The 22,112-nt window shown below is 30.8% G+C and overlaps 3 protein-coding genes across 4 annotated transcripts in view; 1 reads left to right on the top strand and 2 right to left on the bottom strand.

The window, feature by feature from the left end:
- The window catches only part of LOC105112425 (gamma-glutamyltranspeptidase 3-like), a 19,831-nt gene extending 13,883 nt beyond the window's left edge, over positions 1–5,948 (top strand). The window contains exon 8 of the mRNA XM_011008131.1: positions 5,939–5,948. The gene's annotated coding sequence lies outside the window, so the exon portion shown is untranslated. The remainder of the gene's footprint in view (positions 1–5,938) is intronic.
- On the bottom strand, positions 623–6,651 carry LOC105112424 (ATP-dependent 6-phosphofructokinase 3-like). Its single transcript, XM_011008129.1, has 15 exons — positions 6,479–6,651; positions 6,139–6,321; positions 5,987–6,033; positions 5,806–5,845; positions 5,555–5,617; positions 5,322–5,459; positions 4,692–4,850; positions 4,538–4,591; positions 4,142–4,210; positions 3,898–4,027; positions 2,100–2,353; positions 1,886–1,934; positions 1,619–1,773; positions 1,033–1,182; positions 623–969 (listed from the first exon to the last, which is right to left on the bottom strand). Exons 2-15 carry the CDS (start codon positions 6,238–6,240, stop codon positions 919–921), a joined length of 1,461 nt encoding a protein of 486 aa, XP_011006431.1. The 5' UTR covers positions 6,241–6,321; positions 6,479–6,651; the 3' UTR covers positions 623–918.
- Positions 6,652–13,371: 6,720 nt separating this feature from the next.
- LOC105112427 (nudix hydrolase 8-like) lies at positions 13,372–15,817 on the bottom strand. 2 transcript variants are annotated; one of them, XM_011008133.1, is made up of 9 exons: positions 15,677–15,816; positions 15,265–15,554; positions 15,065–15,130; positions 14,797–14,934; positions 14,640–14,714; positions 14,483–14,533; positions 14,350–14,384; positions 13,977–14,085; positions 13,372–13,832 (listed from the first exon to the last, which is right to left on the bottom strand). In XM_011008133.1, the coding sequence occupies exons 1-9, from the start codon at positions 15,771–15,773 to the stop codon at positions 13,650–13,652; spliced, it is 1,044 nt and encodes a 347-aa protein (XP_011006435.1). In that variant the 5' UTR covers positions 15,774–15,816; the 3' UTR covers positions 13,372–13,649. The 2 variants fall into 2 exon arrangements, with proteins under 2 accessions (XP_011006435.1, XP_011006436.1); XM_011008134.1 differs by lacking the exon at positions 14,483–14,533 and having other exon boundaries at positions 15,677–15,817.
- Positions 15,818–22,112: the final 6,295 nt, after the last annotated feature.

Below are 22,112 nucleotides of genomic sequence, written 5' to 3' on the forward strand. Positions count from 1 at the left end.
TGTATTTTTAAATTATTTTAATATACTAATATAAAAAATATTTTTTTAAAAATAAAAATTATTATTTTAATATATTTTTAAATTAAAAATTATTTAAAAAATAACTGCAAAGTGCAACTACTTTGTAAACCTCATTGCAACGATAAGAGAACGTGAAGGGGAGACCATGACTCTTCTCTATCGGAAAATACACCGTGTCATTGGCTTAAATATCCAGTGGTCGATGTTATTGCACTGGTTCATCACCATCGCCTGCATGTTCTCGAGCTAATCCTCTTTTTTCTTAGCTTCATTGTTAACAAAACCGGATAATTTTCCCCTTTTTTTGACGTATCAAGGTTCACTGTGATTATCATAGATGTTTTTTGACCACCATGTAATAATCTTTCCGACTAATCTTACAGGACTAAAATTACCTAAAATTAACGACCAAGTTTGTCTTTCGATTTCTTACCTTGTGGGGAGGACCATATCGATCACATGCACCAAAACATTCAGTAAGGCCTTTCAGCATTATGTTGCTTCCCATTTTCAGGGGGTAGCGGGGATTGAATTTCATAAAATTCACAAGGGAACTGGTATTAATGGAAATCAATGATGCTCATATCCATCCATAAAAAGAATGGTGGGCATAAACTAAAGTGAATACACGCTCAAAATACATGCCAGACATGCAATCCGCAGTTCAGCACGAGCTAACTTTTCCCGTGTCACTCACAGGTATAAATTATTTTTCTCTGGGCAGAATGACTGCCTTTTCCTAATACACTTACATAAAACGAGGTCAGAAATTGACCTTGGAATACGACTAATGCAACAGAACTAGAAGCGTGTAGGAACACAAGGAGAGTACACAACTGTAGGCTAGGCAATGAATTCATAATTAGGGTTTTAATCGGGATCACGGAAAGCTGTCCTCTAATTCTCTGGAACTACATCAGCACAATTCTCATCATCCAACAACTGGGTTGCTGGTTCTTCGTTTTTCTTAGGAAAATCAGCACAATTCTCATCATCCAACTGGGTTGCTGGTTCTTCGTTTTTCTTTTCTCCAGAGATATGCTCCTTTCTATCTTCGAAGACCTCTTTATTACTAATAAAGCTGGGCTGATTTGTTGACGATAAGAGCCTAGCCCACATCCTATCTGTTATAACCACCTTGTGCTGTTTTTCATTGATCCGCTGCAGGACAGCACCAAACATACATTATTCCCAGTGTCATGGAACTTGCACATCTCACATAAGAAAGTAACACAATTTAACGGTCAACATATCTACATGAGATTTGGATTGTGAAATGAATAATATGTTATCGAGCCCTACAACCTTGTGTATCTCAACCAAAATAGATATGGTAACAAAAAAGATACCACATTACAATAATTATTTGATGAAAGATCGCATGGAACAAATTAGATATGTTTAGAATGCTTGTTTTAAAAAACCATCTCAACTAAAAAACTTAAGCCATTAGGTGTAATTTGTTTTATATTTAACTCTATCATAATGCCTTTGATTCTCTCTAGACAAACAAGAATGATCCTGTCAATTCAAGTGCTACTATTCTGAAGGGAAAAAAGGAAGAAGCAGTTCTATCATAAGCAAGAGAATAACTCACATAGAAGGGTATGTATGTTTGTCTGCCATTAACAAGACCACTAGTGTAGCCTGTATAACCAGCCATTGCTCCATGCACAACACTTTGAGCCAGAAGTGTGCAGTAAACATTGTCAGATGCATTGCCTGGTACAGCACGGATCATATATGTAGGATCTGCCAGGAGAAACAAATTACAGGATTTTATTATGATAGTCAATAACAAGCTTTGTAAGCCAAAAAGCTTAATTATAAAACAAAAACATCTCTTAAAATGTGTAATTCTAACCTATATATTTGAGGTTTATAGTCATCTTCTTCTGCTTTGAAAAATAGTCCTGCAGTAAAGAAAAGAAGAGAAATAATTTAGCAGAATACAAGTCTCTTTTGATGTTGAATATGAATTGATTGAAAAAGGGAGTTTTGAGTCCCTGTATGGTATGACATGTTCCTGGGATAATATATAATTCTCGAGGGAGAACAGTTTGAGTTAGATTCAGAACCTTGATCCCCTGTGATATCCACAGCCCAACATCTTGAAGAAGCTTATTTCCTGAAGCATCTTGTTGCATGCTTTCAGAAAGCAGCTCCTGGCCTGCACCTTCAGCTATCACAATAACCATGTGCCCATTTTCTTTCAGTTGTTTCTCTATGTACTCATAAAGTCCACCTTTCCCGTCTAAATAAAAAGGGGACTCTGGAATCAAGCAACAATCCACATCTCGGCTTGCAAGAGTAGCATACATAGCAATAAACCCTGCACGTCAAATTCAATTTGATTAATAAATGGAAAAAAAAAATGAAAAACCATAATAGCCTTGCTTCAATGAAAGAAAGGACAAGGTAAAGTTAAAGCAGAAGCTTGAAACACAAATAATAGAATGGGAAGTCCAACAGCAGGAAAAATACGCATTTCAAATGCAGCAAAGCAACAAAATCATCGTAACACTCACTAGAGGTAGTATCTAGGAGAGTACTTTAAGAGGCATGATAACCTGAATTAATGTATTGAAATAATAATAATGAAAAATGATACTCTGCATTGACAAGAAAAATGCATATCTGGTACATGGGCCTAATTAATTTTTGAGTAAACTATATTTTTGCCTAATAGATTTATGAAAATTCATTTTCACCCCATAATTTTAAAATTTGCCAACATTAACCCTATATTTTTTTAAGTCTCAGTTTTGCCCTTTGCTCCTAGATAACTAACATAAGGCTCACTGTTTCACTTTTTTCTTTTTTCCTTACTATTCTCTCATACTTTCCACGCAATACCATACATGTCATAGTATCTCACCAAAACAGTTAAAACACTTCAAAATCTCAAAAATCAAATTTAAAAAATAGGCTTTTCAATGGATTGGGATAACATTAGAGCTTTTTGAAAACTAGAAGGGTAACATTAAGAAGTTAATTAAGTCCTGCAAATATAACTTTTCAGATCGCTTGCTACCCCAAATGTTTTGCAAATATATGTGTGAAGCTTAATGGGTTTTCTTTAAACACATTAAATATATAGATACATAAGAAAAATAATGAATTATTTAGTTGAAAAGAAATCATTGTATTTTACCTCAATAGACTATTTAATTTTCCAACACAATCTTTCTTGTTAACTAATCCTGAAATCATAATATTAGAGTACTAACTAATCCTGAAATAACTTACCAAAAAAAAACTAATCCTGAAATCATAATATTAGAGTAATAAAATATCTATGTATATGCAAAAGATAAATTTAAATCTTCTATGGATAATTTGGGTATAAATGAAGTGTTTCTGGTAGAAAAGGTGTTTCTATAATATTTTCTTCAACCTGGCGGACAGCTTGTCATAATGTTAATAATGTTTGTTATTTACACAATTAACTATTTTAGCATGTTTTCCTATTCCCGTTGGCTTTTTAAGTTTTCTTTTTTGTTTTATCACTAAAAAAAATATCTTATTTTGTGATTTTGGTGCCTACTTACCCTTGTTGAACATTCCAAGTCAAGTAATATATATCTATCGATTTTAATAGATCAATTTTTATGAGATAGCTTCTCTATTTTGTTATGTGTCTGTTTCCTTTATTGTTTGGCTCAGATATTTATTGAGCTTAATGTTGAAAAGAATTATAAATCCAATCATAAGAGCTAGAATTTCCCTTTTTCATTTCCTGCAAGAAATTGAGTCAATAATGCAGTGTTGTAGACCTCTTTGTAATCTACTAAGTAATTCGAGATTGATTATACACATTAAATTAAGACTGGAAGTAATATTAAATAAGATTTCAGGATATGATTTGAAGCATACCACTGTAACGACCCATCAACTTCACAAGACCAATACCATTCTCGACACTTTCAGCCTCAACATGTGCCGCATTAATAGCACGTTGAGCCTCCTCAACAGCAGTGTCAAAGCCAAAGGACCTGTCAATAACCTACCTCATGTAAAACAATATTAAAATGTGTTAATGTTGAATTATAATGGGTGTTGTATTGCAGCTTTGTAGTGTATGATACATCATATAAATAAGAATATCCATAAAAAGTACCGGAATGTCATTATCAATGGTTTTGGGAATTCCAGCAACTACGACTTTGAGACCCCGCCTTCTAACTTCCTGCAAGATTGAAGAGTTAAAATTTATGGAAAGAAAAGAAGAGGGAATCAACTATAGTTTCAATCAAGCAATTTTAAACATGGTCGATGATAGTCCCCTACCAAATTTTCCTTATTTAGATACCATTGCATATTTTGTTTTGTTAAAATTTATCTTTTATAACTCTGCACATGCCGTACATTCCTCTCTTTTCTCTTTTATTTCACTCCAAATTATGATCAACAAGATCCGTAAAAGAAACAAAGCTGTAGACTATAGAGCACTTTTATGCATCAATGTCCAGATGCAACTAAAGCCCAGTTCTCAATTTGTAAAAAAGCATATTACCTCAAAAATCACCGATGCCCCTTTCTGAGTTCCATCTCCTCCAATAATGTAAACCTGGTTGCCAAGAAAAATACAGATAAATATTTGCTCTTTGGAAAGGTGAATAACTTCTGACTTAAGAGAAACTGGCTAGCAAGTTAAATCTTCCACTCACCTGGTTAATGCCCCGGTCCTGAATGCTGTGGACAATTTTTGAAGTATCATGGCCACCTCGTGATGTCCCAAGGATGGTTCCACCACGTTTATGAATGTCATTCACAACCTTAGGTGTCAGAGGAATCGTGTTTCGAGCATAAAAACCCCTGTAACCACCCTGTAGATTCCATTACTTTATCAGTTATTATCCAGTGGTTATGTAGGGAGAAAAGAGCATTTAATCAGCCTACTCGCTCGATGGAACTGCAATACTGTTGTTCACAAACAATAAAGATAAAACTAAAAAAATAGAGGAAAACAAAATCCCAAAACCTTAAAATTACAATGAGATTACGGCACTATAGTTTAGCTAGTCTAATGAACCAGGGAAAGGCAGCATGTAGGTTTAGGTCAGACAGTATATGCTTTTCGGTTTCCAGTCAAGATATGTTCGACATTTTTTTATATCAGGGTCCATAGTTAAGTTTTTAACATATGTTCATGTGAAATCACTTAAACTAAAATTGCAGTTTCACGAGTAAAAAAAAAAGGAAAAAAACATTTCTAGAACGACAAACAAGAAGAAGAGAGATAAGAAGACACGGGCAGAAAAGGAATACAGAGGAGCAGATCTTTAATAATTACTCACATCTATCCCCAGCACTCTAGTCACGCCATACATATGGTACAAGCTGTACACTATTTCTCTAATTACGGTATTGAGTCCCGGGCAGAGACCCCCACATGTGACAATGCAAGCACGAACTTCATCTGGCTCAAAATAGATCTGAGATATATCCAAGAAACGTGTAAATGCAGAAGCACGTAATTTTTTTTTAAAAAAAAAAACATTCAACAAGCTTGATGGCTATGAAAACATACCTTTTGACGGGGTCCAGCACGGCGGAAATGTATCCCTCTGGGGCTATCCTTGTGAACCACAATCTATAAGAGATGGAAAGACAGAATTAACATCACAAGTATGTTCATTAAAGTATCAAAATCGTCAACTACAGACCATACATTTAACTCGAGAAACCTTTGAATTTTTGCATTCTAATTAATGAAATCTAGTTTGGTCTTTGTCTTGACTATCTAGAATGTGATAAACTCAAAAAAAAAGGATTGCTTACCTTTTCTGGAACAGAGTCATCGACGTGGACAAAATACTGCCTGTAAAATATATATATATGTAAAAAATCACCCGGGTGAAATTAATTATTATTGCTCAAGGCCATTAACCTCCCTCTATTCTCAAAGGGGAAGTTCCAGAGAACAAAAAAAGAAAAAGAGAAGAGAGATAAATGAAATTACTTGACAACGGAGTAAGCAGGATTGTCTTGTAGAGGATTGGAATAAGTCTGCGCCACCCACCCAAATAAATTTATTTTATTTTTTTATTATTTCTTGCTTTTAACAGAATAATCAATCAATCAATCAATTGATGAAAAAAAAAAAGAGCATACCGGGAGATCAGGAATGTAATCGGTTAAATGAGGAACGTCTTGAAGAATGTAACCAAAATCACCGGTGACGATCTTCTGCTCGGAGATACCATTTGATTCCATGGCGATGAAGATCGAAAGATGTACAAGTTGATGAAGATCGAAAGGAAGGGGAAGCAGTAGAAACGAAGCGAAGAGGACTTCCTGGCGAATTTCAAGTGAAAGATGATGATTTAGGAGCGAGAGTATATATCGAATCCAAATAAAGACAGACCCAAGCAGTAAACCAGTTAACAAATATAGAGGTTTAGGGTTCTCGAGACACCGCTGCAGCACACAGACAACGTTGACCCTTGTATACCTGAGGAAGGTGTGCTCCGCGCAAGGAGGACCAAGCTTTTTTTTATGTGGACTCTTCGTGTTGCTGGTTTTTGAACCAAAACTAAAACAAACAGGTGGCAACCGACCAATTACCTTTCCACTTGCAGCAGTGGTTTTAGTCTCTCTCTCTCTCTAGACGGACTTTTCCTCTTTTCTGGTAATAAATTATTTATAAGACGGACTATTCCTCTTTTCTGGTAATAAATTATTTATATTTAAAATACAATACTACTATTTATAGTATATTTAAAAGTGTAGAATCAGTTATTTTTTAAAATAATGTTTATTTAAATATAGATTAAAATAATATTTTTTAATTTTTAAAAATTAATTTTAATATTAGTAAATTTTAAAAATATTAAAATAATATTTTTTTAATTTTTTAAAATTAATTTTGATACTAGTAAAATTTAAAAATACTAAAATAATATTAATTTTAAATAAAAAATAAAAAAAATTCATAACTTTTTATAAATATTTTTAAAACATAAAAATAAAAACTTTTTTAATTAATTGATTGAACCTCACATGCTTTCTTGACGCGGCTCCCCTGGCCGTACTAATTATGTCGTGGGAGGTGTGCCAAATGCCAAGAATTATTTGAGTTAATGACAACTCAGTACCTGTTGTCGATCGAAATCCATCAATCACTCGACACCTTTTCATGACCTGTATATTTATTTCCTATATTTTAAACTCATTTATAATTTAACCCTGTCCTTCCCGTCCATTTCTTTTTTTCTTTTCTTTTTTTTATTTTATTTTAAGAATAGAGAAAAAAAACAACAATAAAAAGATGACATGGGGAGATCGATGAGAAAAAGGAACACTTATTTAGAGTAAATACTACAAAATTAAGCTTGGTCAACATGGTCAAAGGATGATTAATTAATTCTTAAAAAAGAAATAAAATAGTTTGAGTAAATTTTAAATTGTTTCTTTTAGTCTTGAAATAATATAATTTAAATAGCCCCCGTTATTTTTAAGAATTAATTAATAATCATATTATACAAAATTAAGCTTGGTCAACACCGTTATTTTGCTTGACTCTTCTACAATTCTCAGCCACCAAACCAAACAAGGTTTTTTTATTTCTTTTCTCCTATAATCATATTATAAAAACAAATGAAATCATATTTTATGACATTTTAATAAATTTTATTTATTTGTATATAATTGTTTGATTTTTCCTAAACATATTCTGTTTTAAAGCATGACCAGGCCATTGCTGGTCTTTTATCTAATAAATTGGTCTAAAACAACAAAAGATTTAACATATAGTTTTTTCTTTTTTAATAAATACTTCTTTGCATTGAGAAATACGAATGAGATTTCCGAAGCATATAAAATTTCTTAAAGGGTGTTGAATCCATCAACAAATCATATTCAATTTTCATTCTAATAGCTCATGTTTTCGTTCTTTTTTTCTTTCTAATAATACAATACCTTATAATTAAAAAATATATATATATTATGGTAAACGAAGACCCATTACTTCAGACAACCTATTAAAGTAATAGTATTACATTGAAATCAATATAATATTTGTTTGTATTTTAATAAATATTTTAATGCAACCTCATAATTACGTAACACATAATTAAAATTAAAATTTAATTTTAAAAAACCAAAAAACATCTAATAAAAATATGACATAATAAAAACACGCTTTAAAACACTAACAATATAGGAATAAAGTTAAATAACGTAAATGTGACATAATAAAAACACACTCCAAGACACTCACAATATAGGAATAAAATTAACTAATATTTGATAAGTTAGATTTAGTTCATTCAAAAATAAAAAAAAAATACAAGAATATTTTCACATGTTTAATTGAAATATTCAAAAATGTTATTCATCAAAGGTGTCAAACTTTAGGCTTTATATATGTTTAAACAGTTTTGGGAAATTAACTCAAATGAATCTATCTTTATGGATTAAATTGATTCACTTACAAAAATTAACTCAAAACATTTACTAGTAATCTCAAACCCTGATTTAAACAAGCCTCAGATGCTAACTGAAAACAAAGTATTAATTAACTTTAAATAAGTATTGGGTTATAGCTAAAAAAAAATAAAAAATAGAACTTGTATGTCTAAATTTTGTTCTATCATGAGAAGAGAAAAGGTAAAGAAAAAATATTATAGATCTGATACAAGATTTATTTATAACTTATAATATTGCTCAATAATCTTGTTAATAAAAGAGAAGTTGTTGTTGCTCCTTTGGTTTTCAAGTTAGAATAAAATTTTAATATTAGGCTTATATTTATCTTTTTTTTAAGGAAAAAGATGTTATCTTTAATGCTTCTCTTTATCACCATATATGTTTTCTAAGTCAGTTTGGATTCCTTTGTTTCTCTTTACATGACAAGGAAAAAAATAAAAATAATAAATTTGAATATTTAAATGAAATAATTAATATGCGTGGAAACATTACAAAACAAGGCTGGCCAAAACTAATAAAAAATTAACAACCTTGTTATCGAAACTTTATGACCCAAATAAGAGTGGATTGGATCCCTCTTATACTTGGATGAAATATGTTAAGGCCTTCTTTTGATGCTCTAAAAGGTCCCCAAGTTTAGCCTTATCTGAAACTTACACAACTAGTCCATTTAATGTTTCTTTCAATGTCTTTGCTTTAGACTTTATAATGGGTCCTTGGTGTTCATAGGCTGATCCATATCATCCTTTCTTTGCTCAAAAATATTCAATCTCGAATTAAAAAATGTGTCAAACAAAATAAGTTAATAACATTAAAAATATTATTAATATCATATTCATCTAAAAGATTAACTTTGTAGGCATTGTCATTGATCCTCTTTAAAACTTGGAATGGAACATCACCAAGGGGTTTGTAACTTTGATTTCCTATGGTTAGGAAACCATTCCTTACACATGTACTCCCAAACCCAATCACTGACTTGGAAAACAACCTGTTTACACCTCTTTTATTTACTTTAGAAAAATATAACTTATTCTCTTTTTTTTTATCGATAATTTTCTATTACATCAATTTATTTGCGAACAAAAATTAAAGAGTCTAAATAAATTAAAGGAATCATATAGCTTAAAGTGTGTTATTAGTAACGTTGCAAAAATGATCACATGCCCCTATGTTATTGCATGGAGGAGAAAACATGTTTCTAACACTAAAGAGAATAACAAGACATAAAAATAGATTAATTGTGATTTGTGATAACTTATCTTTGAAAAATCGAGCAATTATTAGAATAAATTGTTTTTATATTTTATTTGTTTTAACTTTTATATAAAATAAAGTATAGAATCACAAGTCAAAAGTGAGTTATGACAACTTTAAAACAAATAATATGAACTTTTCAAGAGTTATATATATCAAATCAATTTTTATTTAAGGTGAAATGAAATGAACATTCATATATTAAATATCAATCAATTCAAAAATTATTTATTGTAGGAATGGAAAGAATATCGTCATTATAATTGTCTCCAATAGAAATTAGCAACAAATATCTATCATTTTAATCAAAGTTACTATTAGAAAATTATCAAATATCAATAGAAATACCGACGAAAAAAAATATTGTTCATAAAGTGCAATGACATTTACTGACCAAAAATCATGTTGATATTTTTATTGGTAATAACCGATGGAAAAATTTCTATTAGTAAATACCAAAAGAATTATTAGTACAATTCAAAGAATTCAAAAAATAAACAAGTATTTTCTCGTTAATTCCATTAACAAATCTAACATATTAATATTTTTTTTATGGAATTACCAATGATAATTTACTATCACTAATTTTATTAGGAAAATCATTAGTAATATTAAATTTATAACAATAGCATGCCTCCTTTCCCCCTTTCCCATTTCTTCTTCTTTTTTCTTTTTTCATATGTTAAAAACAATACCTTTCCTCCCTTTTATTTTGTCACATATCTAGCACCCATCATCACAAATCCAGTCACCCTAACATGCAGCCTGTGAATAGCCTTATCATGGTTTTTTTTTTTTTGAAGATTCATAACATCAAATTAGTAGAACTACCTTTTTTTTGGTAACCTATTTTTTTATGTTAATGTTTTGGCATTTTTATGTAGTATATGTTGCTTGTTTTTATGTTTACTTGTTTTATAGCTTTTTCCTATAAATATTTGTAGTACGAATAATGATTTGTACATGTTAGACCTTGCCAAGATTTTGACAAGTTATCAATATAAAAAAAACATTTTTTTTATTTTTAGTGAACATGTTTGCGTGTTTGTCGTGATAATTGGAACTGTTACATGCACTAGGATAGCTAGTCATCCGGGTCTGACCTAAAAAATGAGGAAATCTACTTGTTTAGGCCTAATTTGAATGATTAGGATTATTTTTAAATTTTTTATTTTCATACACTATCAAATAGTATCCTATACAAATTGGATAGTGATATATGAGATACGTTGAAGTGTTTTTGCTTCTTATTTTAAAGAATAATTTTTCACTCTTACATGTTGTTATACTATTTTTTAGAAAAATATATCAATCATTAGTAATATTAATTTTTTTAAAAAATTAGCTTAAAAAAATTTAACTTGAAAAATTAAACCCAAAAATAAAAGAAAAAAAATCAAGATATGTTAATTCTTGGAGCATCTTGAAAGAATTGAAATAACTATTACAAAAATATAGAAAATTAAAGAAGAATAGGAAAACCTTGTGTTTTACTGAACTTATTTTATTATTATAACAAAAGCTATATAATATGGAAAAATCACTGTGGATTAAGAGATTTTTAACTATGGATTTTAATGAAAATCACTGTGGATTAATGATTAGTACTTAAAAGTGCATTTTAGTAATTTTACTTTCAATTTCTCATTTTTTTGTGAGAAAAAAAAAAGTTTCTTTCACTTTTTTCCTTCTCATTCATTGCTTCTTCTCTTTCCTTTTCTTATAACTTCTTAAAATTGATATTACGAAAAGAATGAAAATGAATTGAACAAGAGAAAAGATACTTGGATCTGACTCAAAGGACAAGAGAAAAGATATCATACTAAACCCAAACACCCTAAGTCTGGCAACCAAGCTAGGCCCCAATACTATAGGTCTAGAACCACACAAGACTTAAATGACTTGGGTTTGACAACTATGTCAGACCCAAGTAAGAGGATTAAAGATGTGTAACAGAAAGCTTGGACAACAAATTAATAGGTAGAACATGAGAACTTTGAGCATGTTGAATCAGAATTTTATTGGAGGATAATAAATATATTTTGTGTTGTTAACATGAGAAGCTTGTAAGAGTAATTTTTCTATGTTCTTGATTAGAGTTTTTTAAAGTTACATGAGCGTGGACATATATCTAACAAATGGTATCAACATAATAGAGTTTAACTTAAATTCTGCATCTATTTATTGAAATTTAGCAGTGTTTAGTAGAGGTATTTATTGTTTTTTTCTTAACAATACGTTAGAAATTTACAAGGAATTGTTAGTTAGATGTTTTGAGACCATTTAACACATTTTCATGAGTATTTTAGTCTTTAACAAAACCATTACATTTGCTGAGCTCATGAAACTTATTCAAATTTTAAGCGTCAGACCCAAGCTATTAGGGTTTAGTATCTTGAATTTGACAAACATGCTAAATCCATATTATATGGACTTGGAAAAAATTACAATGGACAAACTTTTATTTTTATTTAGATTCCACTGCCACTCTCTTAGTCATGTATTAACTCCTCTGTATCTTTAAAATCTTTTTATCTATGTTAGTGCTTATGGTTTATGTTAATTTCTCTTTATATTATTAAGTTGTTAAAGTATATGTTATTTTACATATTTAGTACAAAAATGAACCAATTTAGCACAAATGAAATGAATATTTGTATATTAAATACCAATCGATCCAAAAATCATTTATTGTAGGAATGGAAAGAATATCACCATCATAATTTTTTGCAATTGAAATTAGCAACAAATATTCATCATTTTCATCAAAATCACTAATAAAAAATTATCAAATATCAATGGAAATATCAACAAAAAAATTATTGATAAATTGCTTTAATATTTATAGACCAAAATCATGTCGATATTTTTGTTAATAATAACCAACGAAAAAATTTCTATTGGTAAATATAAAAGGAATTATTAGTTAGATTTCTAAGACTGTTCAACATATTTGCAAGAGTATTTTAGTTTTCAATAAAACCATCATCTTTGTTTGGCTCATAAAAATTAGCTTGTGACTGAGAACTATACTAAATCCAAGCTATTTAGATCCAACATCTTGGGTCTGATATGTTATTTTTATTATTTATTAACTCTTCTGTACCTTAAAACCTTTCTATTTAAGTTATTACTTATGGTATGTGTAAAATTCTCTTTATATTATTAATTGTTAAAATTTATGTTATTTTCCATATTTAAGCACAAATATGAACTAAGTTCAACACAATGATAGAAAAACAATACCATGATTAAGTGCGGGGATGTATCTAGTTAATGATTTAAATTAAAAAACACCTTCATATAAACATAATATAATAAAATTTAAAAAACTAGTACCGAATTGTTGGAATATTTTTTAAAGAATAATAGAAAAGAAGGTTGTCTCATGATCAAAAAAGAAAGAAAGGAAAAGCACTCCTTGCAATTATTTATAAAGATGGGCTTCATTCATAATATTCTACTAAGGTGGTACTGGTGCTATGATTGGTGGATCCTCTTTCCGAGAGTCCACCTTATAGGCCTGATATTTATAGTATGACGGCATGTTACTTGTCACCGGCAACTAAAATTATCAATCGGACTATTTATTTTATTTATAGGTGTGACTGTTGGAATTAATTAAATCGAATGGACAATATCTAATTTAATTAAGAACATAATTATAATTCCATCTTGTTGTTTCAAGTCTATAAATAGTATACAGAACACTGAATTCTTTCCTCTTGTCTTTCCAGTGTTTTGTGTAGACATTTTAGGGGGTATTTTTTTTTTATATATATTTTGGACTAAATAAAGATCAAAATGGCGTTCATGCATTTACTCCAAAACGCATCACGCCATCATCAGTTCGATAAATAAAACAATATTATTCCAAGAACGTGTTGTTTCTGGTCGTCAAGATTGGCGAGCCTGCCTTGTGACGCACACAGGCACGTTCAGCCTGAAGAACAGTCGTAATACAAGAGGGATGATTGGCCATCAAGTTTCGAGGTTAGTTCATGAGCAGTGAACCCACTATAACGATCTTCATAGGCGGCAACACAGGCATCAATGACCTTCCTCGACATATGGTCTTCCTCGTAGAATGGCTGCCCCACAAATTCATCTAGTGGCATCCACTGATCAATCGAAAACCCAGAAGGGAAAAAAGAGAGATGTCAGCTCAACATATTTTCTCTAGTAAAATCAATCATATTATAATCACTATTAATGGAAAACAAAGATTATAATTAGTTTTATGTGACTGATTATTAACCACTGACCATTGCAGCTTGGATTTCCTTCTCATCGATTGCGATTTCATAAGATAGTGGTCTCAGCATGCATACAAATAGTATATCTGATTTGTCGAACGCCACCATGTGAGCGTGCCTGCAATTATTCTTGTGGGTTAATTAATTAGCATCGGCAATCATAAAAAAATTTATTTTTGTGTTTTAAAGGTGTTATTAATGTTCTTTGTGTTTTTGTAGCGTTAGAGTCCTTAATAACCTTAAAAGAAAAAAGAAAAAGACGGAAAGGGATGGTTCGAGGTATCTTCCTCGGTCGTTTTCACCTCGTATTAATTGAACTGAAACAAGCAACACTGTGAAGAGTGCGTGTGCGTGAGTGTAAAATACATAAAAATGGAAGTACCTGAAAGCAACCATCTTAAGGAAACTTGTGTCGACCTGCAGACAGAGGGCAACTAGATGACAGCATTGACCAGCAAGCTCTAGTGATGATGCAAAACGATAAGAAAGAAAGACAACCAAGTATCTTGGCTTACTCCGGTCTCTTCTTTTACTTCTCTCATTGCTCCACAGAATATGTCTTCTGACTGAGACATTGATATTTATATTTAGTAAGAAATTGAAACCAGACGTTGTCATTGGCTTTCAGGTAGTGTGTGCGTGTTTATATTCAAGTGACTAAAAACAACTCACCTTGTTAATATATCCAGTAGGCATCTTCCACACGTTAGAGCAACTGCAGGGGCATTTCTCCTTCACAGCTAGGACCTAATGACGTTAATGAGAAGCTGTAATCGAGTTGGTGGGGGGGATAATTAGTAATTCTGGAATCAGATTCTTGCGAGCATACCTCCTTTTTGTCGTTAATCACAAATCCTCCAACACCGATTTGATGCGAAGGGCTGGTGGGGAGCATGCAGGGATAATCAGGAATCCAGTAAGTCAGCATAACATATCCTGGTTCGGCATGGTGGTACTGAAAACCCTCCTGGCAGGCAACCCACAGAGTATCAATTCCTCTACGATGTATGGGGATCTTTGGGGTTTTTGGATACAAGATTACAATAAAGAAATGAACTGATAACATATGGATTAAAAATTCACAGTTAATTGTTTACCTTAATCGCTATGGGAACAAGATCAACTTGTTCCGACAGTATTTTGAGCCATATTCCTTTTCTCCCCTGCATTACGATTAAATTCTGATCATTTGAGTGCCCTTTTGATCAAGCAGCTTCATAATATTATAATTACTTGACATAGCGTGTGTGTTCGAGTATATATACGTGTGTGCATGCATAGATTTATGTCGTCTAACCTTCAACTTCCATTTGGACAAAGCAGCTCGGAGGGCAGAGGCAAAAGCATTAGCACTGGAAGGTAATTTGTTTGGATCAATAATGACTCCATCGTATTCATCGTCAAATGCTTCAAGAAATTCCACTGCAAATCCCGGTGAAGGTGATGATATATCCGGCGACACAACATGAATTCCTCCTCTATTCATGTTCCTGCTCGCATAACCATCTCCAACGTATGGCAGGGCAGAGGAGCTGAGCCCTGCAGTAGTTGGAGTTTTCGAATCAAGCGTACCAACCTTTAGGAAACCTACACAGTACCATAAAACTAATCAATGAGCGATCGGTCAAAGGAATTCTTAATTTCTGGTATAATTTATATATGTACACACAATAATTATTTTGATCCCACTCGACTTCAAAATCACTCACCTCTTGATGTCAACGAGATTTCAGGCATCCTTGCACGTTGCTTGCAATGAAATCCTGAACAATGCCAGCCATTGATTGTTGCTGTCATGCTCAGCATTCTTGTTGCAGCAAGTTATGGTGTTCCTGATCGATTTCTATTTGCTCAAATATATACATATATAGCCCGTTGTCAGGTGCCAAATGGGTCGTCTCTGATCAGAAGAATATTTAGGGGAATAGCATTCGGTTCGACAAGTTGAAAGACGGATGGAGATTGCGCCACCGTCTGAGAACTTGCCGTGTTGTCAAAAAAATTTAATTTTTTTTTGTTTATATCATTTTAACATATTGTTTTTAGTTTTTTGTTAAAATTAATTTTTTTTTATGTTTATATCATTTTAACATATTGTTTTTAAAAATAATTTTTTTAAAATAAAAAAATATTATTTTAATATATTTTAATATAAAAAATAACAGCAATTTCTTCCACTCAAGTCCAACCAAAAACGATATTAACCAATGAAGTTGATGGAGTTGCTTCTGGATATTTGCTATCTTCAACCTTAATATTTAATGTCTTGCTTATAGGTATAACATTTCTCGAAAAATCAAATTCTATATCACACAATTTGGGGATTAAAATGATTATAAATAATTAATATGCTCCCATCTAGTTGGAGCCCAGAACATATTCGATGGCTTATTTCTTTTAAGAAAATCCAAATTGCAGGTCAATATCAAGGCAGAAACACTTGACGAACAGGGAATGGAATCAATTCATGCTACCATGCAGAGGCGGTAGAAGGTCGATTGGACTCTTTTTTTTAGTATAAATACTAGAGAAAATGCATGCCGAAGAGGACTAGACCATGGGTTAATTTTAACAAAGGGAAATGGCAGAGGGTTTAATATTTTTTTTCGAAATTTACACTATTGTAATTGTTGATTTTGAGGTTTATATCAAATAAAATAAGTAAATAAATTATGATAGACCGACCCCTAATAAAGCAATGGGAAAATCTGGCTTGAGAGACAAAACATGGAGAAGTTGTGACTTTCAATGCCAGACTGTTACTTTGTATTTTCCCTGCATTGAATACTGCATACTTTATATATATATATACAACCTTAATTTCAAAAGATTTTCTGCTCTTTTTACAAGTACAGATTATTCATGAAAAATCTTTCTTCAAATTATGAATTTATTATTGGTTAATATTAATAATTTACTAGCTTATTGTTTGTATTTTATCATTTATATTATAAGAGTGTATTATTAAAAGATTATGTGTAATATTATAAAGTAAAACCTGGAAAGGGTATACTTTAAGGATGAAGCTTCTTCAATAAAAAAAAATAATTGTTTTTTTAATTCTATGTTATAAATTGGTTTATGATGTGGTTTTATTTCTCTCTTACATCATATGGTTGAGGGTCATTTATCTCATTTACAGTGTACTCGAAAAATCCACAAAGACAGTAACATCCCGTTCACGTTTCTTCAAAACCACTTGAAGAAACCACCTTCTAAATTCTCCTGTACCCTCAACACCTCACGAATCCAAACCAAAACTGCCTAGATTGATGGTCAAGATTGCCTCCTTCATGATCCAACATCCCATATTGGTTTTCTTTATTTCTAAGCCATCTTGAAAACTGTGTTGAAGCAAGGAAATCCAGCTGGTTTTCAAAACTAACATCAAAAACCAGCAGGATCAAAGAGTTGAAGTTGGTTCCCTGTAGATCATAGAGTTGAAGTTGGTTCCCTGTAGATCAAAAATGGAAGGGGGAGAGAGAGGAAGGCCTCTAAAAAAAAGAGAGGAGGAAAAGCTGTAATGATTTGTTAAAACAGAACAAACAAATTCTCTCTGGCGATAACCAGAAAATAGGCCACAAACTCGTGATCTCCCTTCTCTCCACCATTAAAACACCAAAATCAAATTATCCAAAAGAACAATCCAGGAGCTCCTTTTCCGAACCAACTCAGCCGTGTGCAGCAGCTTTTGGTTCCACCATGAACGACAGCAGAGGTTCTAACGGACATTCACAAGCTGTATCCTCTCAGTCCAGCACCAGTTCCAATGTCTTCAACTCCTCCATCGATGGTAGCAAAAGGGCAACACCAGCGGTATTGACAAACCGTCTTTAAATCCTAGCAACAGAAAAGAAAAGGAAGGAGAATTGAAGGTCTGGAAGCACATTTGAAAGCAAAGACCATGGACCATTCTATTGCGAAGTGGTGGTGGCGCTAGCAACTTCTCCCAACAGTTATAGCAGCTAGTATTTGGAAGAAACCTAAAAGTCACAGTGGCATGTACCGATACTCCAGCTTCTGTGAGGTAGAAAGTTTAGTAAAATTGTGGGTTTCCTTTTATGTGAGTGCTCACCATGCCTTTCTGTGTTGGGTTCGCAAACATGATTTGTTATACGCAATGAATAATAAGATGATATGCATGTGATATTGTGTAATCAAATAAAGTTATGAAGTAATGATTTTAATTTGGAAAGAAGAGTGAAATTAAGGGAATATGTTGTTTTCGGTTTTTAAAACACTTGATGCGTTCTGGATTTTTGTTTATGCAGTACCTATTTTTTAATCGTCTGAGGGGTGAGATGTGTTTTTAGTTAGTGTTTATGGACTGGACTCCCTACAAAATCATTTAACTTAAAAGGCTCAAAGACTTCGGGCTATCTCTTTTGTTTTGGTTCAAACTTGCATAACAAGGCATACATTAGCTTTGGACCGGGCTAGGAAGCCCAATCTACATGGTTATGCTAAGCTTTCAAGGCCCAAGGCTGGGGAAAATTTTAAGTCTTGTATTTATATTCGAACATGGTCTTAATTAAATTTAAAGAATTATTTTACAATTATTTTTGTATCTCTGGCATATTTTTTTTATATTTAATATTTAAGATTATGACCAAAGTATTTTTATAATATCAAATAATATATATATATATATATATATATATATATATATTTAAAATCTCATTCAAAAATACATTTAGAAAAAAAAATTTAATTTATAAAAGATAAGAATTTTTTATTTTTTCCACACAACATAAAGATTTTAATTTGGAAGGATAATTGTCATGATATCGCATATATGCAATAAAATAACAACTCTATTGGGAACTTTCCCGTGAACCAAGTTTTGTTAATTGTCTATTTGTTAAGTTTTAATTATTTGGTCTACGTATTTATTTTTAGTATGTATTTTCTTAATTTTGCATATATGCTTTAAGTTTTGCATATTTTGGTCATGTATTGTTTTTAAAAATTTTTGGATATGGATTAATATTTTCATGCATCGCATGCTTTAATTTTTTAGAGCACATATAAAATTTTAGGACATGAGGGAAATTAATGATCAATTCTATGATTATTAGTTGGGGTTCAAGACTCGTGAAACACCCAACTCAGATCTAAGTGCTTGCTTGGCAATAGTGAACATACATGCCTTTAATATTCCTTACAACGCCTTCATATTATCCTTACAATGATAGTTATTGAGTAGATTTGAGATCTTTTTGCAACAAAATAGAAAACTGATTAGTATTTAAAAATATATTTTTAACAAGGTTTTATATCATCATTTTGCACTTGAAATATCAATAACTCCTTAATTAGAACATGTTTTATAACAGTATGTCTAATAATATAAAATATCTTTAATTTATAGTAAATGTTTATTTTAAATACAGGCATATCACATAAATCAAAGGATTGATTGATGAGTTTAACTACTGAAATTGAAAAGACAAAGAGAGGACTAAGCTTAGAAAAGAGATACTGGTTCAGTCTAAATTGAAATACTATTCAGTTATTAGATCATAAATGGAGCTTTAGAACTTGGATTTATGTCTTATTTAAATGTATGAAAAGCTAAAACATAGACCTAAAACTTTCATAAAGAGTCTAAGATTTAAAAATGTCATTTTTTAGTTTAAATGGTAGCAACAACGGAGAAGTTGAAATATTTCATGTAGCTCAGACACTATTCTATGTTCAACTCATAACTTGAGTTCTAGAAGTTCAAATGCATTGATTCTTATTTTGTTAGAAAATTGAGATAATTTTCCAGAACTTTCATGAAAACTATCTGTTCAAATTCTAATATTAGCAATGACGTTTTGTTTAGATAAGAAGATAAGAATTGCCATTAAATCAATGGTTTTGAATTTTAGCCTATAAAATGATGCATTTACCATGCATTTAGGTATCTTGGTTTTTAGATTAAGATCATATTTTTGCTCTTTTTTTTAATATTTTTATAATGCTTAAGTTTTGCTTTCATTAATATCTTGTTTATGCTTTTTATTTCCTTTACTATACTTATATAATCATGTTTTCCTCTTATTTATTTATATATTTTTTTATTATGTTCAGCTAAATTTATTATGTCAGAGTGAAAATGTTTCACTAATGGTGTTAGGATAAGTATAATATAAACTCAATATGGACTTCAATGATTATATCCTAAACAATTTGCTATTAACATGTTTTATCATTTTTATCTTATTAATTCTTAATACCTTACTTGTTAAATAATTAATCTAAATTTGTACTGTATAACATTTGGCACAACAAATACTTGACACTTTCATAGTCAACCGTATGGTATAACCTGCACCTGTGCTATGAAAGGAACTTGGTTTGTTGTTAACATAAGTTAGCATTATGAATTCCTGATAATATTTAAAAGTTTGATGTTATTTAAATAATATAATTAATATGATCATGTTAATAATTTATAATGAGCTATTAATGACAAGTTTTCTGATTGAAACTTTCTTTGTGTGTGGTTTTCAGTTGAGTAATAAAAAAAGTTTATATTATACTTATTTGAAATACCATTGGTGAATCCTCTAACCTTGACAACTATTTTTATCATTGTTTAATCTTCATATTAATCTTACATCTCAAAGTCGTTTTTAACTCACCATCATCATCATCATCATTATCATTTATAATTTATATAGTTAACCTCCATGTGGTTTGACTCTGGTTTTGTCAGGTTATTTATTACTTCAACACTCCTAAATTTGAAAAAAAACACAATTTTTTGGTCGTTTCAAGTTTTTGGTGCCATTGCCGGGGAGGTAAATTCCTGTATAAATTATAATATTTATTTTATTTTATTTATTTTATTTTTCTTGTATTTAAATTTTATTTCTTTTCTTTTGTTTTCTTCTTCTTTTATTTTCTTCTTTCTTTTATTCTCTTTCTACACGTGCATCAAAGTTTAGTTAAATATATTAGGTAGTAGATTTTCTAGGAAATCCTTATCATTTTTAGATAACATGGCTGAAGAGAATAATCAGTCGCTTCATAATGAGAATAATTGAGTTAGAACATTGAGAAACCGCATGAATCCTACAAGAACAAGTGCACTATCATGTATAGTTTTTCCTCTTGATACATCTCATTTTAATTTTAAGCCAGATATTATTCAACTTTTATCTACTTTTCATGGCTTAGATATAAAAAATCCATACTTGCATTTAAAGGAATTTGAGGAGGTCTGTAACACCTATAATGATTTAAATTGTAGCATGAACACTATTAGAGAAAAGCTTTTTCATTTTTCATTTTTCATTAAAAGATAAAGCTAAAACATGACTATAAAATCTAAGGTCAGGATCCATTCGTACTTAGGATGAAATGCAACAATAATTTTTAAAGAAGTTTTTCCCTTCTCATAGAACACACTCTTCAAAAGAAAAATTACCACACTCACTTAAAAACCAAGAGAAATAACACGATAAAAAAGTTGATGTCTTCTCCCAAGTGTAGGGGTGTCGAAGTAATAAATAACCCAGCAAGACCGACGTCGAACCACAGGAAAATTAACTATATATACTATAAATAAAAAAATAAATAATAACAGAAAAGGAGTTGAAGAGAGTTTTGAGATGTGATATTGATGTAAAGATTAAATAAGGATAAAATAATAGTCAAGGTTAGAGGATTCACTAATGGTATTTTAAACAAGTATAGTATAAACTCTTTTTATTACTCAACTCGAAACCACATATAAAGAAGGTTCCAATCAGATTATAAATATAAAGAAGGTTCCAATTTTTATTACTTAACTAGAAACCATATATAAAGAAAGTTACAATCAGATTATAAATTGTTAGCATGATTACATTCGTTATCTTATTTAACTAATGCTAATAATTGTAAATGTTGTCAGATATTTATGATGCTAATTTATATTAACAACAAATCAAGTTTCTTTCATAGCACATGTGTCGGTTATATCATATGGTTGGACTATAAAAGTGGCAAGTATTTGTTGTACCAATGATTATATAACATAAATCTAGATTAATCATTTACAAACAAAGTATTAAAAGTGAACAAGATAACAAATATAAAATATGTTATTATCAAACATTAAAATTCATATTAAGTTTACACTATACTTATTCTTACACCATTAGTGTAACA

This window comes from Populus euphratica, unplaced genomic scaffold, assembly GCF_000495115.2.
Source record: "Populus euphratica unplaced genomic scaffold, PopEup_1.0 scaffold335.1, whole genome shotgun sequence".
Classification (NCBI taxonomy): domain Eukaryota; kingdom Viridiplantae; phylum Streptophyta; class Magnoliopsida; order Malpighiales; family Salicaceae; genus Populus; species Populus euphratica.